Source organism: Emiliania huxleyi (assembly GCF_000372725.1).
Source record: "Emiliania huxleyi CCMP1516 unplaced genomic scaffold EMIHUscaffold_220, whole genome shotgun sequence".
In the NCBI taxonomy this organism is placed as follows: domain Eukaryota; phylum Haptophyta; order Isochrysidales; family Noelaerhabdaceae; genus Emiliania; species Emiliania huxleyi.
In genome coordinates this window covers 1,212-27,299 of record NW_005200416.1, presented here as the reverse complement: position 1 = coordinate 27,299, position 26,088 = coordinate 1,212, and the positions used below count along the sequence as shown (strand labels likewise).

Below are 26,088 nucleotides of genomic sequence, written 5' to 3'. Positions count from 1 at the left end.
CGCGCCCCTCAGGAGCTTAAGGTAGAGCTGAGCGTCCAAGACGCCTCGGTGCCTCCCACCGGGTGAGACCATCCGGATCAATCGAGCCCGCCTCCGGCGGGCCGTCCCCGCGATGGCCCACGGTCCTCCGTCGCCTGGTTGAACCCCCTGCCTCCCGGTTGACCCCCCAGATGTCGTAGTCCATCATGAAATAAACTCAAAGTCCACCAGCCTCCACCCTCCGCCTCCACCGTCGAGCCGCGATCGCTGCCGCCCGCGACGCCGCCCGCCGCGTCAGATTGCCGCGACACGCGCCTCGAGTCCAGTCGGAGAGCCGCGCCGCATCAGCAGCAGCATCAGCACCAGCACCACCAGCACCACCAGCACCACCAGCACCAGAGAGAGGCGCAACCTGCCCGACGCCGCCGTGTCAGCTGCTCCCGACGCGCGTCTCGAGCCGAGTCGCAGAGCCGCGCCGCGCCAGCAGCAGCATATGCACCAGCATCAGCAACATCACCACCACCAGCAGCACCAGAGAGACAGTGCAGTGTGACAGCAGCGCACAAGCGCTCGCAGAGCGGCGCTCAGCGCCGCGCACGCCACGCCGCGGGCGGTCCAACGAGCGCAGCGTACGTCGGCCGCGAGCCGCGTCACCAGCCGTCTCGCGAGAGACCGGCGCCGCCGCGTGCGCGCAGCAGCCGCCGCGGCAGAGGCGAGCCGCGCCGACGTCCGCACTAACGGATAACTGCCATTGGCGGTTTTTCACTCTCTCTCTCTCAGTCCTAGGTAGGTAGGTAGAAAGGTGAAGTATCCACCTCGAGAACCTCGAGAACAAAAGAAACTTGACAAGCCGAGCGTGATACTTTGCGATTGGCCAGGCCAAGGTGCGAGCCGCCCAAGCGAGCGAGCGCGGCTCGCGGCTCGATGGGTCTCTGCGCCTCCAAGCAGGTCGAGAATGGGGCCACTGCGGAGGATGACGCCTCGCGCGACATCAACTCCAAACTGGAACAGATGCAGCGCGAAGAGCAGGCCGTCACCAAGATGCTGGTCCTCGGGACGGGCGAGAGCGGGAAGAGCACTGTCTTCAAGCAGATGAAGCTTCTGTACTCGGTGCCGGATCCGCCGGCCAAGTTCGTGACGGTGGTCCGCGCCAACCTCTTTGGCAACACCCACGCCGTCGCCGCCGGCATGCAGAAGCTCGGCATCGACTTCCAGACGGACGAGGGACGGATGGCGTCCGACCTGCTTCTCAAGCTGCCGGCGGACGGGAACATCGAGATGGACGCGATGTACCCCGCGGCGTTCGACGCGATGTGGGCCGACCCCGGCGTCCAGGCCGCCATCGCACGCTCCTCCGAGTTCCAGCTCAACGACTCGACGGCCTACTTTTGGGAGCGCGCGGTGAGCGCCCTCCGCTTGCGCCGCCGCCGTTGTCCGCGCCTCCCGCCATCCCGTCCGGAGCCCACCGCCGCCAGCCGAGCGGCGTAGATGAGGGCGCCAGCCCACCCACCCCAGTGTCCGGCGCCCTTGGGCCGGCGTCTGTGCCCGCCGCTCTCATGCCCGGCCTCCTGATTGCCCTCTCCGCAGGGCGACATCCTCCGGACAGACTTTGTCCCGACCCAGCAGGCTCGCTGCGGCCCCAGGCCCACAGCGGCACACCCCGAGAGCGGGGCGCTGGCCACAGCTACGCTGCCGCCCCAGACCCGCAGCGGCGCGGCGGGGTTCCCTGGACGGAAGCACGCCACGACTGCGCATGTGGGTGTGAGAGGGCGAGCAGCGGTCGAACTCCTCCCTGTCCCCGCCACACTCGCCTCTGGCTCCGGAGCCGCCGCCACCGTGGCACCGCCAGCCGCCGCTGCCGCACATCCTTGTTGCCGACGCGCCCGCCTCGCCGCCGCCTCGTAGGACGTGCTGCGAGCTCGCGTGCGGACGACGGGCATCGTGCAGCAGAACCTCGCCATCAACGGCCGGCGCTACTCGATGTTCGACGTCGGCGGCCAGCGCAACGAGCGTCGGAAGTGAGACCGCGTCTCTTCGCCGCTGCCGCTGGGGCGCGGGGGCTTCTCGGAGCTGTCTCGGAGCCTTCCCCGTAGGTGGATCCACGTGTTCGACAACGTGACCGCCATCATCTTCGTGACGGCAGTCTCCGAGTTCGACCAAGTGCACACACGCAAGCACACACACACACGCACACACACACACACGCCCACGCGCACTGGGCCTTGCACTCTGAATGCCGTGGGGCTCCTGTCGCCTAGACGTGGAGTCGCGAGGGACTAGCCTGGCCCTTGCCCCACCGCCTTGTGTGTGTGGAGAAGGTCCCCTTACCTTACCTTACCCTTGAGCAGGTGCTGTACGAGGACGAGAGGTGTGGACAGCGTCTCTTCACACCCACTGCTGTGAACAGGTGCTGTACGAGGACGAGAGCACCAACCGCATCGACGAGGCGCTGCGGCTGCCTCGAGCAGAGCCCTTAATTAGTCGAATTTAATTGATTCATTTGGTGTAATTAATTGAAAGGCGCTGCGGCCTCGAGCAGAGCCTTTCAAGCTCCGACACCCCCTCATCGAACCGACTCCATCCTCAGGCGCTGCAGCTCTTCCAGCAGATCCTCGCGCACCGCTCCTTCCACAACACGTCGATCATCCTCTTCCTCAACAAGCGCGAGACTCGCCGAGAATACCCGAGATTGTACGAGACAGCACGAGATGACTCAGAGCTGTTGGAGAGCTCCCCACGGCTGCCGCAGCCAGAGCAGACGCTGAGGAGACCACGCCACACCTCGATGGGCCAGGCGCGACATCTTCCAGAAGAAGCTCGAGCGCGGCGTGCCCCTCACTGTGTGGGACAAGGAGTACACCGGCGGGGCCGACTACCACTCCGCCATCGACCACGTCAAGGCGCGCTTGCATCATTCTTAATTAGCTCGTTACTCGTCCTCAACCATTAAGTAATACCACTCCCATCGACACTTACTATTACTCAATTACTTACTATTAATCAATTAGCTACTCGTCCTTAATTATTAATTAACACCACTCCGCCATCGATCTCAAGGCGCGCTTCCTCGCGCTCAACGACCGGCCTGAGCAGCGCCAGATCTACGCGCACGCGACGTGCGCCACCGACTCGGACAACATGGAGTTCGTGATGGCGTCCGTGTTCGACATCATCCTCAAGGAGACCCTGCCGCGGGATGGGACCGCCGCCCACCCGCCAGGAGCCTTCCAGGAGCCCTCCAGCGACCTGCCCATAGGAGAACCTGCGCAAGATGGACGAGGGGACGGCGGACGCCCTCGAGACGGGCGGCGGCGGCGTCTCGGCGGTCAAGTCTCCCGCACCGTACGCCGAGGACACGGTCATCCTGGCGGCGTGCTTCTTCACGGACTCGCTCTCGGAGCGGATGGTGCTGACGGACGCGCGAGACGCCGCGCGGCTCCCCGCCGTCGAGCTGCAGCGCGGCCGCATCTCCGACGCAGAGTGGCGGTGGTGCATGGCGCTGGGCAAGGGGGTGCCCCCCTCGACGCAGATGCAGACCTCGCACTCCGAGATCGGCTCCTTCGCCGGCAACTTCAAGGACGGAGTGCGCGCGCTGCGCAAGCTGCTGGCCATGCCGGACGGCGCCGAGCTGGGCTGGCTGTACGACACGCCGTGTTTCTTTTTCTCTGAATTTCTTTTCGTCTCTAGGCGCCGAGCTGGGCTGGCTGTACGACAAGCCCATCTACCTCGAGCACTCGCGGCTCACCGTGCTGCTCTGCGTGCGCAAGCTGCCCGAGGAGGTTCGCGCCTACTTCCCTCCCGGCGCGATGAAGCACCCGGTCTCGTGGCGCGTGCACGAGGAGTTTGAGGACGCGACGTACCTCAAGTACTCCGGGCAAGACACGGTCGCCGCGCCGTGCAAGCCCCCGCCAAAGGACGAGGAGCTCAACCCGTTCTAATGAATTAACTACCAACTAATTAACCAGTCACTCAATTAGTTCTTCAATACTTATAGGAGTTCAACCCGTTCGCGCCCAACCCGGTCCGCTTCCGCTGGTTCAAGGGCGCGGTGCTCTTCAACTCCCAGGTCGAGAAGATCCCGGAGCGCGGCGTCTACCTTGGCATCCTGCGTGTCGTCTCGACGCCGTCCGGCTTCAAGGCGATGGTCGAACGATTGCACCCGCGTCATGATTCACAACTAACTAGTTAAAATAATGAACGGATGCAGGTGATGGTCAACGAGCACAACCGCGTGATGACTCATCACTAGCTAATTAATAATTAATGAATGCATCAAAGGTGATGGTCAACGAGCACAACCGCGTGATGACTCATCACTAGCTAATTAATAATTAATGAATGCATCACAGGTGATGGTCAACGAGCACAACCGCGTGATGATCCCGCACATCTTCCTCACCTCGCAGCAGCTCACCGACGAAGAGCGGGCGTGGGCGCACGGCGTGCGCGTGCGGTGGGAGCGGGGCGTGCCGCTTCTCGAGGGCGCCACGCCCAACCGCGGCTGGCTCGGGCCAGAGGTGACTGGCGGAGGAGGGGGGGCGACCTTCCACTTAACTAGTTATCCAGTGTTAGTTATTGGTCGAATCAGGTGACTGGCGAGGAGGGGGCGACCTTCCGCGAGAAGCTCTGGTGGGCGATCGGAGAGGCGACCGAGCGCGGCTCGGCGTTCGGCCTCAATGTAATAAAAACGACTGAAGAATGAATCATTCATCGACAGGCAAAGGAGCGGCTCGGCGTCGGCGGTGGGCCGTCGGCTGGCGCTACGAACGCAGTCAACGAGGCGTCGCCGCTCGGCGTGCTCTGCGGACCCGTGAACGGCGCTTCTTCACACCGCCGGCCGTGCGAGGGCAGGCGGCGCCGCTCGGCGTGCTGTACGACCACGAGGCGATCGACATCGACGAGCGCGGACACATACAGCTGCTGCTCTTCTGCTCGCTGGTGAGTGAGGGGCGGGGGGCGGGTGGGTGGGTGGGTGGGTGGGTGGGGGGGGGGGGGGGGGGTAGTGCGGACATACACAGCGGTTCTCTTCTGCTCGCTAGTGGAGGGTGGGGTAGCTTGGCGCATCCTTCGCGGACCCTTCTCGGACCCTTCCCGCAGGTGGAGGACGAGTCGGAGCTGCTGCCGGGGCACGTGTGGGTCGACCGCAAGGTGCTCCTAATTAAGGCCTTCTGCTTAATTAATTGCTTGATTATTAAGCACGTGTGGGTCGACCGCAAGGTGCTCGAGACGCAGAACATGCGCTTCATGTGCCCGAACACGCTCTCGTCCATCGTCTCGCGGCAGGTCTGCCTCCCCATCTCCCCATCTCTCCCCATCTCTCCCCATCTCTCCCCATCTCTCCCCATCTCTCCCCATCTCTCCCCATCTCTCCCCCTATCTCGTTCATCGTCCCGCAGGTCTGCTCAGTTAATTAGAGCTAGTGGCAGCACCTTCGAGCGGTCCGCCCTCCCCCGCAAGCCTCGCCCGCACCCTCACCCTCGCCCTCGCCCTCCCCTTCAAGGGCGCGCTGCAGCGAGAGCTGGCGTCGATCGACACGGGCGCGACAGTCGACACCCTAGAGCCGTGAAGAGACTGGGCGCCCCTTCACACGCCTGGCTGTGAACAGGCGTGACGGTCGACAACATGGAGCTGATGGCGCAGATGCGGGCGCACAAGGAGGCGCTCAAGGAGAAGATCGCGGCGCTCTCCGACGCGCAGCGGCCGCTCCGCTGGGTCAACCGCGTCATCTCGTGGTGCGCCGACAAGCGCCCCTCCTTCGCTGACGGCGTGCCGGGCGCGGAAGGCGCGCCACACTCCCGCGCACACGCACGCCCGCGCCGGCGGTGGCGGGGGGAGCCGCGTCTCTTCACACCTGCCGGTGTGAACAGGCCTCTCGACCGACGAGCTCGTGGCGGAGGCGATGCGGCGCAACACGGCCGTGTCCGAGCTCAAGCAGGCGCGTCGCGCGCTCCTGGCCGAGCATCTCCCGCCGCCCAGCCGCACCTCGGGCTGACGATGCTTGCGCTGCCGGAGGAAGCCAGCAGAGAGGAGTTTGTGGCACACCACCACCATGTGTGGAGAGCCGGCCTCTCCGTGCCGCTCCTCTCTCGCATCGCACGCGCTTGCTCACGCCGGCGGGCGCGGGCATGAGGCCAAGCGGCTTGTGAGAGGACAATCGGTGCATGAGCAGCCACGACAGAGATCACATCGCGATCAAACAGTGAGAGAATTCATTATTGCCGCCGCCCCGTGGCCCGTGCGGGCGCGGACAGAGAGGCGAGAAGAGAAGCGCATCAAAGCAGCAAGAGGGTAACGTCGTACGAGTACGTATCGACTCGGTTGTGTCATGAATTTCACGTTTACCCGGCAGGCACCCAAACCCCTAAATGCTAAAACCCCTAACCCCCAAAAGCAAAACCCTAAGAATACTAACGCCCCAAGGGCCCCCCTCGACATCGACTATCATCGCGGCTAGAGCTCCTTCGAGCACTCCACACATGCGCCGCACCCATTCCACGTGCACCGCTCCTCCCACAAGTCAGTCTTCCCGCCACAAAAAGGCTTGCAGCTAGCCTCCGGCGCGGTGGGGGCAGGGATAGGCTGGAGGCACGCCGGACATCCACCGCAGCCGCCCCAGTTGCACTTGTCGGTCCACCCTTCGGTCTTGTCGACACAGAAAGGCTTGCACTCCGCCGGCGCTGCAGCAGGCGGTGGGCGAGGCTGCACGGTTAGCCCAGGGCACACGTCGCATGCTCCGCACCCATTCCACATGCATTTGTCCTCCCAGGTGTCGGTCTTCGTGGTGCAGAAGGGCCTGCAGGAGGCTTCGCGTGCTTGCCGCGCCGTCGCTATGCACTCGGAGCATCCACCGCAGCCGTTCCACTTGCACCTCACCCCCCAAGGGTCGGTCTTATCGGCACAGAACAACATGCACGTTCTGGCTGCTACAGGGGGCGTCGTAACGCACCCGATCATCTGAGGGTGTTTGGCGCAGTACTCGGCTTCGTCCATCCCCTCTGCGCACGCTAGGCAGTCCGCGGTCATCGCGCGGCAGCAGGCTCGCGGCGGTGGCAACGGGGGTGAGTCGGGGGGCAGTTGCGGAGAGGGGGCGGGTGGCGACGCTTCGGGCGGCGGCGGTGGCGGGCAGCGGCTGCAGCCAGTGCAGTCGCAGCCTGCCTTCTCGAGGGCAGCGCAAGGTTGTCCGTAGCAAACGCCATCATAGCACGGCTTCCAGTGGTCACAGGTGTACCCAAAGCATGTGCTTGGACAGGCTGTGGCTTCGAGGCCGAGGGCGATGACGAATGCCATGTGGAAGGTACCGCCGTGCTGGCTGATCCACGCTCTTGGCATCACTTGAAAGGACCCAACGACGCGTTACTGTGTCAGGGTTGTGAGATGCTGCTGCGGATGCACGTGGAGAGCGTGCGGCTCGAGCGATCGTCACGACGACTGCAGCGAGTCTCTTCCGCCACTGTGGCGAGTAAAAAGGGAAGATGATCTGACAGCCCGGCAGGTGAATGATTAACGGCGCGATGAACTGGTAGCCTATGTGGCAAATCGCTTGGCCACCATTGCTGACGTAATGGAATACCAGCGGGCCAATCACACCCATCGCAAAGGAGACCACCATGATCTCCAGGTGAGAGACGCGAAGCACTCTACCCAGGTGCATGGAAAGGAGCAGGAATGGAGTGCAGATGGCAGCGCCGAGCACGTCGTAGAACGAGCCGTGGTAGGCGACAATCACCCCCATGACAACAATGCCTTCAAAGGCGAGGAGCTGCACCAGCCAGCCGTAGGGGAGAGGCCGTTCGAGCAGCTCATCGCACACAAAGAGCCCCTGTGCGGCCGTGCGGCACTCGCCGTTCGCAATCGCATTCGCCAATGCAGTCAGGTCAGCAAGGCCGCTGAAGACGAGGTCTCGTCCGCACCGCAGGACGTGAGCCTCGTATCTGCCAAATGACGCCTGTACTACCCTGTGACCCACGCTAATGGAGGGCGTGGGCATGTCGAGGGCGGCGGCGACGTCCACCATGAATTGCTCGACGTCGACCGACATGTGGCCGCAGGCGTACATACCGAGGCCGAGCTTCAGCACGAGCACGACCTTGTCTGCAAGGGCCGCGTCGCCCGCACGCTCGTAGCGATAACGAACGTCGCCTTCGGTGACACTGCTGTAGGGGCCAATCGGCGTGTGCTGCCGAGTGCCGCTGTGCGACCGAGACTGCACCTCGGCGGGGTGCTCCTCTGCGATCGAGATCAGCAGCGAGACGCTCGGAAGAGGACCAAAGTCGACATGCATCGCGCTGGCCCACCACCCGCTCTTTGCTGTGCTTCGCTCGCCCTCTTCCTCAAGGTCCTCTTCCGAGCCGCCACGGCGCTTGCAAAAGAAGACGATGGACGGTAGAAGAGTGAGAAAGACGACGACGCCTAGAACTGCCATCAGCTCGGGCGACGGCAGGCCGTCCTTGCCGCGGAGGAACTGCAGCGGCTGCTGCGCCATTGGGCGGCCAGGCTGGCCGAGGAACTGCAGCGGCTGCTGCGCCATTGGGCGGCCAGGGTGGCCGACTGTGTCAAAAGCTTCCGGAGACGGGGACGCACGTCGCGCCGTTCGACGGAAAACGAGAATTCTGCGCCGCACTCGAGAAACGAGAACCCAAAGCCTCAGGCGACCCGCGGACGCCGGTAGCCTCAGCCGCCGAAAGGGGGATGTTGCTTTGGTGGTGGCGCCGGCTTTGATTGGTTCCTTGCTCGCAGCGCCCCCGCCGCGATTCCACAGTCCTAGTGGCGCTTCGCGTCCGACAAGGCGAGCACCCTCTCGCTCGCACCGAAGGCTCTGGAGCACGCTCCAGTAGTTCGAGGGCCCAAGTCTCTTTGTCGGCGACACGCCTCCATTTTCGCTGCTGCCCTCAGCACAGGGACAGGCCTCAGCATGGTTCTCGACGAAATCATTGTCGCAGCGGTGTCAGCAGCAGTTCCCGTTCTCCTTACCACAGTGCTCCCGACGAAGTGCTGCGTGTGGCCTGGGTCTGTGAAGACACCGAGCACCGATCGGAAAGTGGATGCAAACAAGGCCGTTGAGGATGCGCGGAGTGTTTCCGATGGAAACGCGGACGAGGCGCTTCAGCCATCTTCAGAGGTGCGAAAGTGGGTGGCGCAGCTGCGCTGCGGAGGGGACGGGCAGAGGGAGCAGGCCGCGAGGGAGCTGTGCCACCTCGCTCGCAACTCCGATAACAACAAGGTGGCGATCGCGAGGGCGGCCGGCATCCCGCCGCTGGTGGCGCTGGCTCGCGGCGGCACGGACGGGCAGAAGGAGTGGGCCGCGGCGGCGCTGGTGAACCTCGCTATCAACGCCGACAACCAGGTGGCGATCGCGAAGGCGGGTGGCATTGCGCCGCTGGTGGCGCTGGCTCGCGGCGGCTCGTACTGGCAGAAGGAGGAGGCCGCGAGGGCGCTGCGGAACCTCGCTATCAACGCCGACAACCAGGTGGCGATCGCGAAGGCGGGCGGCATTGCGCCGCTGGTGGCGCTGGCTCGCGGCGGCTCGGACGGGCAGAAGGAGTTGGCCGCGTGGGCGCTGGGGAACCTCGCTTGCAACGCCGACAACAAGATGGCGATCGCAAAGGCGGGCGGCATCGCGCCGCTGGTGGCGCTGGCTCGCGGCGGCACGGACGGGCAGAAGACGTATGCCGCGAGGGCGCTGTGGAACCTCGCTTACAACAACGCCGAGAACCAGGTGGCGATCGCAAAGGCGGGCGGCATCCCGCCGCTGGTGGCGTTGGCTCGCGGCGGCACGGACGGGCAGAAGGCGTGGGCCGCGGATGCGCTTGGGATCCTCGCTTTCAACGCCGACAACAAGGTGGCGATTGCGAACGTAGGGTGGCAATAGCAGGTGTGTACGCGCACCGCATTCCCCGATGGCAACACGTACCCCAGCCAAATCCATCTCCAGGCTTGGAGGTTGGAGAGATGGGTATTTACACACAGAGGGGGGGGGGGGGGGGTTGCACAGGTAGAGGGTCGACTCTATCTAAAATATGAGGATTCAGGTTTGAGGCATCGCTTCAGTGAGGCCAAAGTGAGGTTTATGGATGTGTGAGAACGGTATACGGAACGCGAGGAGTCACGTGGGACCTCGAGACGGAGGCGCGATTTCTACAGTAGGCCCTCGCAGTCTCCACACTCTCCCGAACGGTAGTCGTCTCGCGTCGGTGTCAACGTGTGTACGTGGCTCTTACGTACATTCCCGTAGGAGGACTCCCTGGTCTCTGCTGACAGGGTTTGCGATTTTGGTAGCGTGACACTTCTTCTCCGGTCCTGAAAGCCTCTCGCAAACAACGAATCACTCAAGTTGCTGCTGTCAGTCCGTCACTCAAGTCCTTCCTCACAAGCCACAGAGGTCAGAGCTCTGCACAGCCCCACCCCGACGCAATCGACGCCCTTCCCGCTCGACTTCCCGCTCTCGATGGCAGCCGATAGCACGAGCGGGAGGAAGGCCCGCCCCCGCTGGCGCCTCCGGTCCGCCTCAGCTCAAGACGCGACGAAAGTGCTCGTACAGGCCGAAGAAGACGCCGATCAGCGGCGCGTAGTAGAGCGTGCGACACCTAGAAAAGAAATCAACGCATGAAGAAGAATAGCGTGGGTTTGCCTCGGCGTTGTACAGAGTGCACCTAGAAAGAAAATGCCGCGGTAAAAAAGAAATACACCGGGCGAGTGGCGAGTGCGTAGTACAGAGCGCGGCACGTGATCCCGCGTAGCAGCGTGCACGCGCCTTGCTCTCGCACTAGGTCCACGCCTGTTCACAGCTAGAGGTGTAAAGAGACGCTGTTCACAGCTAGAAGGCGCCTTGCTCGCGGACGAGGTCCACGCCTACAAAAAAGAAATACAGCTGCGCAAGAAGAAGAAATACATCGCGCCGCTCGCGGACGAGGTCCACGCCCAGCTGGACGGCGCCGCGAGGCCTGCGCGAGGGAAAGGCGGGCGGGCGGTTAGCTCTGGCTAGTTCGCGGGTACCTCGGCTAGATCTCGGCTGTATCTCGGCTGTATCTCGGCTAGACCTCGGCTGTATCTCGGCCAGCTCACGGTAGCTCTCCAGATCTCGGCTAGATCTCGGTTGCATCTCCGCCTGCTCCCGTCGGCGGGCGCGTCCTGCGTAGTCGCGTGTGTCACCAGCACGTCGAGCGGCGTCGTCACCGCGGCGGCGAGGGCGCCTGTTGGAAGTGCAATTCATGGTTAATCACCAATCATGATTCCTCGTCGTCAGCGCGGCGGCGGGCGCGCCTCACGAAGTAGAATCACTCATGAGCACTCAAGAGCTAGGTACCGGGTCGTCGTCAGCGCGGCGAGGGCACCCGCAAAGACCCCCGCCAGGAGGTCCAGCGGGAGGCCCTCGACCACCTGTTCACAGCCGCACGCCGTGAAGAGACGCCGTTCACACTCACACCAGCCGAGCGGGAGTTTGCCGGCGGCGGGGGCAGCGGCGCCACCGCGTCGGCGGCGAGCTCGCTGACTCCCGAACCTAGAAAAAGAAATCCATGCGGTGAACATGAGACACACATCGCGCCGTTGGCTCGTCTGGCCACTGAACCTAGAAGAGAAAATGCAGCGCGTGAAAAAGAAGTACATCGGGCGGCGTTCGCTCGCTGGCTCCAAGAGCCGAGGTCGCTGCCGAGCTCGTGCAAGCGAAGGGCGGCCTCTTGCAGCCGCTGCTTTGCCTCTGCGTACGCCGCGACTTGCAGCCTAGAAAAAGAAATATATGCGGTAAACAAGAAAAAAATACGGCCGGTCCTCCTTCATCTGCGGCCGGCAGCCCTCCGAACGGCACGTCGCGCACCAGAATCGCCGCCCACGAAGCCTTTCCAGCCGAGAGGAGCCGAAGTGAGCCGTGATGCGTCGAAATGAGCCGAGAGGAGCCGAGATGATCCGAGATGAACCGAGAGATGAACCGAGATGCGCCGAGATGCGCCGAGATTGCCCGAGATTGCGCCTTCCAGCACTCTGTGTCAATGTCGGCGAGCGCGCGGTGCCACCCTCCCAGCCCAAGCCCCCCCTCCTCGCCGCCCGCGCCGCTCGCGGTCTGAAGCCGCTTGCACAGTACCTCTGCGGGCAGGCGCAGCACCTGGGGAGATTTGCGGGAGATTGTAGGGGAGATTGCGGGAGATTGCACAGCTCCTCGGCGGGCAAGCGCAGCACCGAGCCAGCCGCGTCTCCGACGGCGCCGCTCAGCATGAGGGTGAGCGTCTATTGCACCATATCATCAGAGGGTGAGCGTCTATTGCACCATATCATCGGAGGGTGAGCGTCTTTGCGCTTGGACGGGGGGTGGGGGGTCAGCACAGAGGGTGTTGAGGGGGTGAGTACGGCAGGAGCACACCACGCAGGCGAAGAGCCCCTCTTGTGTGCTGCGTGGTGCACCCCCGGCGCGGTTACTCTCGGCACCGTGTGTTCGTGTGACTTCTCAAGCGTTCGCAGGGAGCATGTGTCTTGGCAGGTCCATACCATGCGGCCGCATGGTGCATCGGGGACCCCTACCCCACGGGCCGCACATCCCCCCGCACCCACACCGGTACCTGAACCCATACGGTCTTTGGCATCTGCGACCGCCGCCAGGTGGCTCGCAAACCACGGCGAGGAGTAGGCGAGGGTGCGGCTGAGCTCCTCGGAGACCATCAGAAAGACCGCGGCGTCGGGCGCCTCCTTAAGCACGTTCGCGGGCAGGCCCGTGTACAGGCCCGTCATCAGTCGCGGCCGCGCCGGCTCGTCCGGTGCGGGACGCCGGCGTCGGAGGACCGGAGCGCGAGCGGGCGACACAGTGTATGCGTCCGACTGCAGCCGCGTCTTGAGCGTGTCGATCGGATGGAGCAGCACCGTCGCCATCGCTGAGGCGGCAAAGGCAGCCTTCGCGTTGAGGGCGAGCGAGCAGCCGCCGTCGTCAATCAGCGTCAGCGCGGCACAGCGCCTGCCAGAGCGGGCGCGGCAGAGACCAGAAACCGCGAACGCGGCCCTCGCGTGAAGCACCGGGCAAAAGTCGACTGCAGCCGCTGAGTACGCTACCAACAAGGCTGCCAGCACGGCCCGGACGGCACGAGCCGTCATCAGTGGCCGGTGGGCCGCCGAAGACAACTCTCTCAAGCGCCGGGCTTGTGATCTGCTCGAGTATTTCTTTTTTTATGAATTTCTTTTCTTCCGCCACTCGATCTCCACTTACATACATACACTCGTAAAAGATGAACACAATGTCTTAGTTTTACGAACGCAAACTCGAGCGCTTAGTTGCGTGCATTCTTTTTCTCGGTGACTGCTACTTGTTTTTGAGAGAGAGAGACTCTCTCTACTTGTTTTGATTGTGCTGCAGAACAAACTGACGAAGCCCGGTACCTGGATGAGGTGACATGGATCATTTTCAGCCCTATGAGCGCCCTCCCTCTGCCGCCAGTCTGGCAGCAACCGCCCTGGCCCTCGCAGCAGTTGTAGCAGCACGCCTCGCCCCTGTAGCGGCCTTCGCATCCTCCAGAGCGGTCTCACTCCCAGCCAGCGCCGCCCGCGCCCCATCCAGTGCCGCCGTGGCCGCCTCCAATGCTGCCCTGGCCTCATCAAACGCCGCCTTGGCCGCCGCTTGCGCCTCCTCGGCAGCCTCCTCAATCGCCACCGCCGCTGCCTCGGCCTCCTCCTCCTCCTCCGCTTCCTCCTCCGCCGCGTCCGCCTCAGCGTCCAAGCGCGCCGCCTTAGCCACCTCTGCCGACGCCGCCGCCTGGCTCTCCGCCGTGATGCCGAGCCGGATCCGCTCCTCGTGACACTGCTCGAGAAGCCTGATAATTCTCTCCTCCTCGGCCTTCTTTGCGGCCTCGGCTGCGTCTCAGGGGGTGGCTGGTCCCACTCGTAACCAACTCTCACGAGGGGCAGTAGGTGGGCGAGCTTCAAGCGCGCTCATCTCGATCGACAAGGCGTCGCTGCGCGCGGTCTACTCTTCCGTGGGGGGAGCGTCGTCGACGGGTGTGGGACCGCGGCGCAGCCACAGTGCTACGCGCTACACGATGGCGAAAACTCGTCTCGTCACACACCAAAGAGCTTACGCTCTGGCGAGACGTGAGGCGGCCGCTTCCTCCTTCGAAAACTCCTTGATCGACGGCAGCGGCGCGCCGCCGGCCTCCGCCGGCTTGAGGGCCGTGGCGACCTTGGTGGGCTCTGGCCTCTGCCCCTCGCCCGTGAAGAGCCCAACGGCCCTCTCGAGTTGCGGTAGTCCCGCTGTTTGAATTGGATTTAGAACTATTAGTTAGTACTGTTACGTAGAATTTTACAACAAAGCTCCCTCAACTGTTAGAACACGACACAACTTACGTACAATCAGGGTAGCGGCGAGGCTTGTGCCTTTAACGTTAGGCGCACACACAGCTCGCCAAGATACGGTCCCAAGAAACACCCCGCCGCTGCCCACGGTGGTCGCCAGTGGGTGTTTTTGCCACTGAGTTCTGGCGCCGTGGACTTACGCCTGTGAAGGGCTAGAGTGGCGGGTTAGAGAGAGCGTCCATTCGTTTTCCGTCGGACGCGCCGCCATGTGGAGCTCGTACTGCGCTGCTTTACCGCTTACCTTGTCCAGTAGTCCGGGAATCCTCGCTGCCACGGTGGGTCGCCAGTGGGTGTTTTTGCCACTGAGTTCTGGCGCCGTGGACTTACGCCTGTGAAGGGCTCTCGTATCGTCTTACCTTTTCCAGTAGCCCGGGGCCGCGCACTCGTTTTCCCTGCGCTTGTGCCGGACTTGCACCGATTGTTGGTTCGCTACTTGCTTCGGCCCCAGGGTCGTTCGCTATCGTCTTAAAACACATTTTCCCAGCCCGCATCAAGGTCCAACCCATTGAACTTATCATGGCGGAGGAGGCGGAGGCGGCGGAGGAGGAGGCGGCGGCTCGTCACTTAAATGCGAAATCCTGGACCCACCCCTGTGTTTCCAAGTCGCTGCTAAAGAAATCGGTTGCAGCAATGCACTGTGGAATGTTCGAACAGTGCTTCCTGACTTTCTTATTGTTTACACCGATGTTGAAAGTGAAGTTGTCAAAACGGTCTGCTCGGGTGCTTTGACCTGGCCAAAACTCCTCGGACCCTCCCGGTACATCGAATTTTCCAGGGAAGGCCAGGAACCTGCTCTTCACCTGGTCATCATACCCACCGTCCTTCGAATCTAACCCTTGACGGCTGCCATACATGTTGATCCCGTCACCATTTGGATCACCGAGAACAAAGTTCGCGAACCGACCGGTATTCAAGCAGGTGGAAACCCACTTCCCATCTTCACAGGGATCGCAGGTATCGCTAGTAGAGAGGATAAAATCGAACAACCGCCGGACGGGGCCCATGACGCGAACGTAGTCGACGTACACGTTCTTGATTGTGGCGTGTGTCGTGTAGTCATTTTCGTAGCTCCAACCATAGAAAGCACCTATAACTCCGCCGTAGTCCAAGTTTACGTCTTCAGAGCCTGTGCTGCAGCAGTTCAAATTTGGGTCTTGCTCTGTGGCACAAGCTTCCGGGTCCAGAACCTTGTCTTTGTACGTGCTCCCGGCATCATGCCATTGCTGAGAATACCATACGTCCAGGCCCTTCACTATCATGGGCTTACATCCAGCCGGAACAACGTCCGGTGTGCATGGGGTTTGAACCCAGCCGAACATGAGGGCCCACCCGTTCACCCCTTGCCAGACTATGTTATCAGAAAAGGTCTGACCGCTTTCAAATGGCTTGAGCGCATCGTCGTTCACCATCAAGAAGCTGTTTGTCACGCTACCGTCCACCCCCGTGGCGCCGATTCCATCGGTTGCCATGAACCATGTTCCGAGAACCTTCACATTGTCAACGGAGGCCCTCGTCCTTCCTCCGGGGCAATCCCATTGAGCGTTCAGCTTGATGTTGCGATTTCTCGGCCCGGCCGCGACGATCGTCACGTCGTTTACTGTGACGGAATTCCCTCGGAGCTGGATTATACCCCTGTCCTTGCAGTTCTCTAAATCATCGCAGTTGGAGCGCACGACACCGAGTCCGCGGATTTTTGCGTTATCCGAGAATTGCACCTGGTCACAGTCATCAGGCCCACCGTCAGTTCTGAAGGTCGTTTTCACAACGGCACCGATGTCGAGGCACCAAGGATCGTTATTTCGAACCGAGATGTCGCCGTCAATGTCGTAATATCCAGCAGTGAAGGTCTTCCCATCTGGCCCGACAAAGGCGCCTTTCTTGTTATCCGACGGACACGGATCGTAGCTGCTCCGACTTCTCATCGAAATCAGAAGGGGGTGTGCGTTGTCGTAGAACATCTCTACAGAGATCGTGCCCGTGTCCTTGTTTCCCCAAGAACCCTTAATCGTGAACTCGAAGACGTTCGGATCCCCACGGTCCACCGGATCCCATCCATCATCGCAATTGCTCATGTAACAAGTGATACCGGAATCTTTCCCCCTTCCCGTTCCATAACCATTTTTATTTTTGAGTGCGGCCCCAGTCCAGACCTTGACATTGACCAGCTGGTCGTCAGGGATCACGATGTTGGTGTAAGATTGGCTCAACACCGGCGAATCGACGACTTCTGAATATTTCGTTCTGTCTGGTATTTCCTCTGTGAACACGTAGGACTCTGCGGCTGCGGCGGTAGTTTGCCAATTGTCGGTAGAAACCGCCAAATAATAAAATCTATCGTTCTCCTTGCGATATATGCAATTGTAAGGCCAGCCCACGTTGCAGTCGCTCGGTGCACTTGTCAAGCGGGCCTCTTCGACGACAATGGGTTCCACGACCAGATCGTTCGGAAGAGGAGCCGAGCCACACAAGCCACCTCCGCAAACGCCAGCCACGATGCTAACTGCTGTCAACAAGACTGAGAGCACGATGATAGCAAGCCACATCCGCCGTAGCCCGTTGCTTTGTTTGGTCGGCTCCTCCGTAGTTGACTCGCTGGGCAAACGCGGCGCCGGCGACGTCTCATACTCCTTGCGTTCCTCTGATGGACCAGCGGCGGGCTCTGGCGGTGACGGCGGAGGAGATGCGGCACGTGATGCGCGCATCTTCTTCGATGTCATCGACGGCGGATTCGAGACGGGCGGCGGGGCCTTCGATTGGCGGCGCAACATGACGGCCACGGCGACAAAGGCGCCAATCGGCAGCGCACCCCAAGTGAGCCACGAGACACCGCTCGGCGAGGGCACGCCCGCGGGAGCCGCCGCCGCGCTGGGGAGGCACGCCGTGGCGGCGGCGAGGCAGACGGCCCACGCCACGCCGCGCCGAGCCCCCTTTCCGCTCGCCGCGCTCGGCCAGGAGGCGACGCAGGCGATGGCGAGGAGGAGGAGCACGAGGGCGGGCATGAGAAGCGGCGAGCAGCTCACGAGCGAGGACGCCGTCGAGGCGACGGCGGGCGAGAAGACCCAGGTCGCCGCCGAGGCGACGCCGGATGAGAAGTCGGAGGACGCCGCCGAGGCGACGGAGGCTGCCGAGGCGACGGCAGACGAGAAGGCCGAGGCCACCGCCGTCGGGCTAGGCACGGCGGCCGCGCAGTGGCCGGAGGCGGGGACGAGGGCGAGGAGCAGCCACCGGAAGGCGCCCGCGACCTTCGTGTAGCCGCCCCGCACGCAGTCGGCCGCCGCCTTGAGGCCGGCGCGACCGCCGGCGCCGCACGTGCCACCGCCGGCGCCGCACGTGCCAGCGGCGAATGGCGCCTTGCCGGACGTGGTCTGCGGCTCGCGGCGCCGGTCCGGGCGGCGGCCGCGGCCGCGGCCGCGGCTCTTGCCAGTCTTCGGCTTGCGCCAGCGCCTTGCCTTGCGCCGGCACTTCCCCGAGCGCCGCGACTGCAAGTCCGCCCACTTCTCCCGTCGCTCGGCACTGAGATCGAGCGCGGCCTTCGCCTTCTTGCGAATGCCCTCCCAGCGCTCGCGCTCCTTGGCGGCCTCGGCCTCAGCCTGCCCCGCGCCCGCGACCGCGCCAAGGGGCTTGGGCGCCACGGGCGCAATGCCGCCGGAGGGAGGGAATCCCGGTGACGGCGACTTCTTGCCATCGGCGGGGCCGAGCGGAATCTTGATGTAGGTGACGCTCGCGCCCATCCGGCGGACCTCGGCCTCGACGCCGTCCACGTAGCCCGGTCCGGTGCCGCTGCGGGCCGGCGCGGGCTGGCTCTTCCCCACCGCCTTCGGCGTGGCCAGGCCCACGTAGCAGGTGGTGTCCTGCAAAGCGCGATAGGGGCACACGGGAAGGGAGATTATTTTAGCGGTAGGTTGGAAGCGATGAGTGCCAGGAGAGTAGAGAATGCTGCGGGCCGGCGCGCTCTCACCGTTGGGTCGGTCGTGTTGGAAACGGTCTTGGCCGGCTTCTCGATCTCCTTGGCAGCCTCCTCGGCGACGACCTCCTTGGCGACGGGCGCCTCCTCGGCGACTGCCTCCGCGGCGGCGGACACCTCGGCGGCGGCGGACTTGGCGGCGGACTCCTCGGTGGCGGACACCTCGGCGGCGGCGGACTTGGTGGCGGACTCCTCGGCGGCGGCGGACTTGGTGGCGGACTCCTCGGCGGCGGACTCCTTGGCGACGACGGCCTCCTCGGTGGTGGACTCCTCGGCGGCGGACTCCTCGGCGGCGGACTCCTCGGCGGCTGACTCGGCGTCCTCCTCGTCGGCGGCGGACTTGGCGGCGAACTCCTCGGCGGCGGCGGACTTGATGCCGCACGCCTGGGTGAGGGGAGAACACGCAAGTGTGCGGAGACAGGGAGACCGTAGGGATGATGACAATCCTGGCATGCGCACAATCACCTCGGCTCCGAGGTGCGAAGGCAGCGACGACAAGTAGATCTCGTCCACATCGCCGTCGGGCTTGGCCGTGTCCACCGCGGGCTTGGGCGCGGCCTTGACGTCGTCCTTGACGCCGCACGCCTGTGGGCGAGAGCGAATACGCAGGCGTTCGGAGACGGGGAGATTGCACGGAATGTGCTCTTGGCGTGCGCACACTCACCTCGGCTCCGAGGAGCGAAGGCGACAGAGACATGTTGCCGACAGGAGCCGTCGGCGCAGACTCGGACGGGACGTCATTGCCGTTGCCGATGACGTCATTGAGCGACGCGGGCTCGCTCTCGGACGAGATGCCGTCGTGATTGCCTCCGGCAGAGTCGACGACGGACGGAAGTGGTGGGCACGAGGTTTTGTCGACGGTGAACGTGAGGCGCCGCGAGGTCTCGCAAACACGACGCCGACGTACTCGAGCGGAGCGGGCTTGCCCTCGGACGGGATGACGTCCTCGAGCAAAGCGGGCTCGCCCGACGGGATGACGGACGGGATGACGTCCTCGAGCGAAGCGGGCTTGCCCTCGGACGGGATGCCGGCGGCCTCGCCTCCGGCAGCGTTGACGGTCGTGTTGCCCGCCAGCGACGCCTGTGTCAGCCAGAAGGCCAGAGGATAAGTCTTGCAGGTGGGAGCGCATTGTCACGTGCGCGCAAGCACACGCCTGCTTGTCAGCAAGCGGCGGCGGCGGAGGAGAGAGCTTGAGCACGAGCTTGTCACCGGCGGCCGGCACGAGCTCGAGTTTGAGCTTGTCGAGCATTTTGATCGAGTTCCTGCAGCGCGCGGGGGTATGCACGCCAAAGAGAGTCGATAGATGCAGCTCATGGAGAAGGCTGTGTGACGGGTTCATGTGAAGGCTGTGTGAAGGACAACGTGTGGAAGTAAAGTGCTTTTACTACTGGAACTTTACTACTGGTTGCTGGAGACTGTGCAGAGCACTACTATTATTGATAACAGTCTGCGATGGTTATCTCCGCTTGATCTCGGGTCAATCTCCGTCGGGTCCATCTCGGCGAATGGAGAGGTCAGCACCTACAGGTCGCGACGATGTGAAAGTCAGTCTCACAGTGCTACAGAGATGGGGGTATATATGGGGTGTATATGGGTGTATATGGGGGGATAAATGGAGTCTTGAGTGCTCTCAAGTGAAGAGGGCCAGGCACCATGCAGAAAGAGGTGCGGAAGTCCCAACGGGGCCACCCGGCATCAAGCCGACTCGGCGATCATGTGTCAATCTCGGCTTGATCTCGGGGTCAATCTCGGCGAACGGAGAGGTCAGCACCGACGGGGTCATGACCATGTCAGTGAAAGAGGGTCAAAAACTGCTGTCCAGGGGGGTGGTGTCCCCGATGGAGGGTGCAGGCCAGCGCTCGAGTGGCCCTAGCGGCTGCGGGCACAGAGTCGCACTCTCTAGACGCAGCAGAGATGCGAGAGCAGGCCGTCTCAGCGGGGTCAATCTCGGCTCGTATCGCATCTCTCTGTGCAGAGGACTAACGCGAGCTCTGATGACTGGTTTTGGACGAGAGTGTCGAGCAGGAGAACGCCGACGCGCCTACGGACCGCACGTCGCGGCGTGAGCGTCGAGACGAGGCCGCCGGCACGCTCTCTCGCGTCCTCGGCGCTCGGACTGGAGCCGGGCGGCGATTGTGGCGAGCAAGCGAGAGCGGGTCGCTCTCTTGCCAGAAGAGAGGGAGGGCGGTCGCGCGCGACAAGGGTGGGCAATGGGCAGCAGCGGACGCGTCTCGCGGCTTCCTCGACGGCAGCGGCTGTACCTGCGAGCGGGAGTAGGCAGGCGGTGCGAGGCCGAGGGGGGTATACAGCCGCTCGCGCGACGAGCGAGGGCGCATCGCGTGGTGGGGGAGGTGAGGGGGCGGCGGGTTCCGTGAGCGATAGGCGTCGCGGGGGTCTAGGCGTGCAGCTCGCGGCGGCATAGTCGGGCGCAATGCGGCGCGGCAAGCGCGAGCGGACGAGGAAAGTGCATGGCTGCCTTGTGTGGATGTCAGGCAAAAGGCCGTCGGCGGCGCTCGGTTTTCTTTTTGTGCCGAGCCGCCGTTCACACACGAACTCGGCGTGTCGACGACAGCTGTCGATGCCGCTCTCTGAACCACCCTGCGCCCCTACGTGCCACTCGCCCTCGCTCGCGTGCCACTCGCCGATACTCTGCTACCCAGAGGGACCGTGGCGTACACCAGGTCGCCGAACCCGCTGCCCCCCTCGGGAGGCAGCGAGTAGGCGACCTGAATATTGGACCCGCTGGGGTTGCGCCTCCACATGTCCACACCGGTACCTGGGGTACTCTCGATACGTTCACACCGGCGGTACGCGCGAATAAGGTGTGCACCGCCCATCGCGCGAAACGAACAGCCTCAGCTCTCATGCCGCCAGCCAAGAAGCCCACCTCCACGCAGAACACGACGCTCCAGACCATGGGCATGGACGTGAGATCAAGCAGTACCCGGGCCCGCTGACAGTCTCGAGGGCCGTCACGCAAGCTACTAGCTAGCCGGCAAGACCGGCTCCCGGGCAAGCACTCTTCCACCGCACCTCACCGGCGCGGAGCAGAACGCGTCGAGTTCACGGTGAGTACGGCAACGTCTCCGCCCCCCTCGGCTGCACCGTCCTCCAACTCGCCGGACCCCCATCGAGCTCCGACGCTGCCGCTTCGCCTGCGCCATCCTCGGGCTCGGCCAGGCCGCCGACCCACCCTCCGCCGACCCACCCTCCGTGACATAAGTGTGCCGGCCAGCGCCCACACCGGCACCGGGGGTAGGGTCAGAGGGACTGCACCCAAGGTGTTGAGGTGAGCAGATGAAGTGTGGAAGAGGTCAGCGCGAGCCGGTGTTATAGAGATCATCCCTCGCCCGTCTCGTGCCGCCAGAAGAGAGAAAGTGCGCAGCCCATTGGGCGGGTCTGAGTGCCGTGTGCGTGAAGATTTTGCGGCGTTCTTCGCACATGGAGTGCAAGATTCTCGTTTGTCATTCCTCTTTCTCACCTTTTTTTGCACGACACTGTCCGCTAAAATTCTTTTTTAGAGCGCCTTCGTTGTTAATAATACAAACCGATGATGTGTCGCGGGTTTTATTTTTCTTGCATCACGTCTTGAGCAAGAAAACACTTGATGTTTTTCTTCTTTTTTTCATTGTGAAAGAAAGAAAGAAAGAAAACACACAACCCAAGGGAGGGATGGGAGAACGGCACGCCGCCACCACACAGGGATTTTAAGGAGAGGAGTGTGGTGCGCTAGCCGTCGCCCACCCTGGGGAGTCTGCCTCTTCGTATCTCTTTTCGCAGTCTCTCGCCGCTTCTCGCTGCAACCTTCATGCCACCTCGCGGCCGTCCCACTCTCGTCGGTCTCTCCCTTGTCACTTCCTCCTCTGTCATTTCATTGTGCTGTAGAGAGGCTCGGGGGCCAGAATTCTTTTTGAGACGAGAGCATCACGCTTGCTTCAAGCTCGCCCGTCCTCTGTCTGCAATGCCGGAGCGGTCTCACCGCAACGCACTCGGGCTGCTCCGCTCCCAAGACGCGCTCATCAAAACGGTAAAGAACGACGACTGGCTCTCCCTTGTTTTTGACCTCCTCTCGCACTCGCGCTCGTCCTGCACGCTGCCGCCGCCCGGAGGCGAAGCAAGCGCCCGCCTCCTGCAAAAAACGCGCAACCGCGACTCAATCGCCACTCATTGACTCCAGATCACACCAACACCCGCCTCGTTTCGCCGCGCTCCTCTCCAGGTGGCGGGATGCGCCTCTTCGGCCGCGTCGAGGAGGGCTGCGCAGGTGTGCTGGCCGCCTCCGCCTCCACCTCCGCATTCAGCCCTCACCGTACCCTCACTGCCCTTGCTGATGGAAGAGGGCCTCCTTGCTGGCAGGCATCCTGCTGGCGCGCGGCGCTCTCGACGAGTCGGCCGCCGAACTCTCTTCTAAGAAACCCCGTCCCGGCCTGCCGTATGAGCACATCGTTTGATGACTTCCTTCACCTCTCAGGCCGCCCTCTGCTGGCCCTCGGGCTACAACGCGAAGACGGAGCACCACCTGACCATCAGCCGCAGCGGGGCCGTCTCGCTGAGCGGAGGCCGCGACGCCGCACGCGTCTCCCTCGCCGACCTCGAGGTGCGCACCTCTCTGTGGTACCTAGTTCTCCCGCGCTCTTCGTTTACTGTTCTTTTTACAGACGCCTCGCTGCTCTGTTCACACGCACCTCTCGTGGCCTCCCGAGTCTTGATGCGTCTCCCTCGCCGCCCTCGAGGCGCGCCTCTAACGCAGTACCCCTCTTGAGATACGCCTCTCTAACTTCATGCCTCTCCACCACCTCCCACCTCGCACACCTGCTCACTGATACCTCTTACACCTCTTTACTCCTCCCAGCTCTTCCAATCTGCTCTCACCTGCCTTTTGAGGCGTCGGCGCGCGAAGGGCTGGCGGCGGCGAGGCGGCGCGGCCGCGGCGGCGGCAGCAGCGGGGGCGGAGGAGCCGCTGGTTGCTAGAGTCGCTTGGGCGTGGAGAGGCTGGGGTGGCGATCGATCTTGTGGAAGTGAGGCTGCGAGACTAGGCGGCTGGACTGGCCTCGTGGCTGGTGTGCTGCGGTGGCTTGGAGGCGGGTCCGAGGCGGAGGAGGAGGAGGCGGGGGTCTCGGTGGCGGCGGCGAAGGCGGAGGCGGTGGAGGCGGAGGCGGAGCCGTTCTTGGCCTACAACGAGGCGGCGCTGCGAGCAATATTACATGTTCTGATATTACATATTCTCAATCAGTCTGGGTAGTACAGTATATTGGCATGTTAGTCGTTTTTGGCATGGTAGGCGGCGAGAGCACACGAATATGTTCTCACCAAACACAGTCGCCGAAACTAAGTCTGTTGCAATTGTGCGTACCCCGCAGGTCAACCTGCCGCTAAGCGCCGATGCGGTTGTGGCGGTCGTGGTTCGCTCCTCTCGCCCCGGCCACCTGCGAACAGCGATGGGCGCGCACAGACTAGTCGTACGCAACTTTTAATTCCACGAGATCTGACCCCCTACCCACACGCCCAAGCGACTAGCGGCAGAGACGTAGCTTCAAAATTCACACAAGAAGGCCACCTGCGGCATAGCGATGGGCGCGCGCACAGAGACCTGCTTTGAGCAAGATCGCTTCCCCTCCTAATTTCACAGCTGCAATCTGCCCCTATGAACGTGACTACCCCTAGAAGAGCACTGTCTGTTTCCCTCTCTGGGGTACATTGCTCTGGGGTCACAGCTAGACTGTTCCAGCTGCTGGCCGTGACCTGTGAACAGGCGCGGCCGTGGCTATTCCCTCGCCCCTCTGCTCACAGCTGCACTCCTCCAGCTGCTGTGAATAGGCGCGAGGGACCTGCTCGAGCACGCCTTCCCTCCCCTCTCCCTCCCCGTCGTGCGCGTGACGCCGGGAGGTGCAATCTCGGACAATCTCGGGCAACCTCGGGCAGCCTCGGGCCTTCCTATTAGTCATATCTCCGGATACCGCAGTATCCTAGAATCTACTCACAGTATCTCGTGCGGCGTGGATGTGCAAGCGGGGCTCGCGGTGTGGTGTGATGCCCGTGAGCTGCTACTTAGACTAGCTATTTATTAACTAGGTGGGGCGGTGCCCGTGAGCTGCTAATTAGACGACCTATTTATTAATTAGGTGGGGCGGTGCCCGTGAGCTCCGCCGAGCAACAGACCGCGCTGCTGCAGGGTGCGGAGTGCGGCGCCGCCGCCGTGCAGGAGACGCTACGCAGTATAGGACCCTCTACCATGCTAGCTTCCCATGCCATGCTTTCGATGTGCCACAGTTTAGTAAGCGGAGCTAAAGTAGCACTGGTAGTAGAGCGACTCTTTAGGAAGAAGCAACACGCATCACGGACCCTGGCGCATGCTAGAGTTTCCCTCCCGCCATGCGTCCCATGTCAGCGGTGATAGTGCGCCTTGCCTTTGTATGTGCAGCGGGCAGTGTGCTGCCTCCGTCTCGTTCACGGTACACACTCTCTGCCCTCCCAGGCGGCGCTGCAGCAGACGGCGCCGGGCGAAGCTGCAGTGCCTGCCAAGGCGCGAGGGGGCCTAATCGAGTCGTCGCCCCGTGGCCAAGTCTAGTGTACAGAAATAATACTTCACCAATCACCGCAAATGACGCATGAACTACTCATCCAAAGCACCACTAATAATCGCAATTAATACTCCGGCGTCGTGCCTGCCTCCCAAGGCGAGGGCGGCGGCGAGCGGCTTGGAGGCGCGGCTGCCGGTGGACCCAACCGGCTTCGGACTCCGCGCTGCCTCTCGTCGCAGGTGCGTTGGTGATCGCAGCGCCGATTCACACCAGCAGCTGTGAACAGGCCTCAGCGCGCTCGAGCGGGTGGCGCTGCACGCCGCCGTCGGCATCACCTCCACACCCTACGGAGCGGATCGGCCACAGTTGTGAACGGCGTCTATTCACACCGGAGGGCTGTGAACAGGCATCACCCACGAGGCGGTGTCGGAGGCGCGCCGCGCACCGCCCCCTCCCCCCTCGCCACCTCCGAGATGGGCTCAAACCCGTCTTTAGTCCAATGTCAGTGTGAATTGATTGATTCACTTGGCGGAACTAGTCAGGCGCTCCGTGACCTGGCGGCCGTCCTCGCCGCCTCGCCCTCCCTCGCCTGGGAGGCGGAGCGAGGGGGCGACGTCGCAAAGTGCCTCGGCAAGTGCAGGCCGGCGGACGGCGGCGGCGGCGGCATCGGCAACTGAGCTCTTCCCGTGCCGCGTCGGTGTGAAGAGGAAGTGTTCACAGCGGGGCGCGGTGTGAACAGGCGAGCTCTCGCGTGCCGTGTCGGTGGCGTTGCGCGCCGCCGCGCTCTGCGACAATGCCGGCGCGGCACGGGGGAGGGGGGGGGGAGGGACAAAGTGTGCCGTTCGCCCGGGAAGCGGTGTGCGCGCTTGCTCATGCGATGTAGGCGAGGGAGGTGGTGCAACTAATGAATTAAGAGTATTCGTTAATTAGTTAATTAAGCCAGCCAGTGTAGGCTCGGCGAGGGAGGTGGTGCGGTGCGCTGTGCCGCTGCTGCTTGGCTCCTCCCCTCCCTTCTCCGCCTCCTCGCCTCGCCGCTTGCCAGGGGACGGCGGGGGCGGGGGCGAGGGCGGCGGCGGCGCCGACTACTGCCACTGGTCCTCGGAGGCGCGCTGGCGGCTTTATTTCACGACGAGTCCACATTCCATGCACTTCTAGTTACTGGCGTATCGCAGTGAGATGCAGCGGCTACTTGCCCGGCGCGCACCGGTTGGCGTACCGCGCGATCCCGCCCCTGTCTATCCCCCCCCCCACCCCCCCCCCCCGCGCCCCGCCCCATCCCCCTCCCCCAGGCACGAGACG

The 26,088-nt window shown here is 63.2% G+C and overlaps 4 protein-coding genes across 4 annotated transcripts; 2 read left to right on the top strand and 2 right to left on the bottom strand.

Moving 5' to 3' along the window:
- Nucleotides 1–903: 903 nt before the first annotated feature.
- On the top strand, nt 904–5,971 carry GPA2-2 (GPA2, alpha subunit of a heterotrimeric G-protein; the record flags this gene model as incomplete). The annotated part of the gene is made up of 20 exons (XM_005780014.1): nt 904–1,380; nt 1,567–1,605; nt 1,885–1,997; nt 2,073–2,139; nt 2,387–2,425; nt 2,567–2,640; nt 2,774–2,879; nt 3,037–3,159; nt 3,236–3,622; nt 3,690–3,911; nt 3,986–4,117; nt 4,329–4,503; nt 4,575–4,624; nt 4,697–4,759; nt 4,831–4,917; nt 5,077–5,109; nt 5,179–5,262; nt 5,480–5,516; nt 5,585–5,761; nt 5,847–5,971. 20 exons carry the CDS (start codon nt 904–906, stop codon nt 5,969–5,971), a joined length of 2,610 nt encoding a protein of 869 aa, XP_005780071.1.
- Nucleotides 5,972–6,429: 458 nt separating this feature from the next.
- On the bottom strand, nt 6,430–7,002 carry EMIHUDRAFT_235453 (hypothetical protein; the record flags this gene model as incomplete). The annotated part of the gene is made up of 1 exon (XM_005779976.1): nt 6,430–7,002. The coding sequence occupies one exon, from the start codon at nt 7,000–7,002 to the stop codon at nt 6,430–6,432; it is 573 nt and encodes a 190-aa protein (XP_005780033.1).
- Nucleotides 7,003–10,245: 3,243 nt separating this feature from the next.
- EMIHUDRAFT_457108 (hypothetical protein) lies at nt 10,246–13,053 on the bottom strand (the record flags this gene model as incomplete). Its single annotated transcript, XM_005779975.1, has 9 exons — nt 10,246–10,421; nt 10,456–10,562; nt 10,702–10,753; nt 11,402–11,476; nt 11,582–11,697; nt 11,955–12,055; nt 12,151–12,198; nt 12,373–12,440; nt 12,528–13,053. The coding sequence occupies 8 exons, from the start codon at nt 13,051–13,053 to the stop codon at nt 10,484–10,486; spliced, it is 1,065 nt and encodes a 354-aa protein (XP_005780032.1). The 3' UTR covers nt 10,246–10,421; nt 10,456–10,483.
- A 9,665-nt stretch (nt 13,054–22,718) lies between these two features.
- EMIHUDRAFT_114479 (hypothetical protein) lies at nt 22,719–25,466 on the top strand (the record flags this gene model as incomplete). Its single annotated transcript, XM_005779974.1, has 6 exons — nt 22,719–22,865; nt 23,305–23,338; nt 24,086–24,154; nt 24,391–24,441; nt 24,946–25,028; nt 25,332–25,466. 6 exons carry the CDS (start codon nt 22,719–22,721, stop codon nt 25,464–25,466), a joined length of 519 nt encoding a protein of 172 aa, XP_005780031.1.
- Nucleotides 25,467–26,088: the final 622 nt, after the last annotated feature.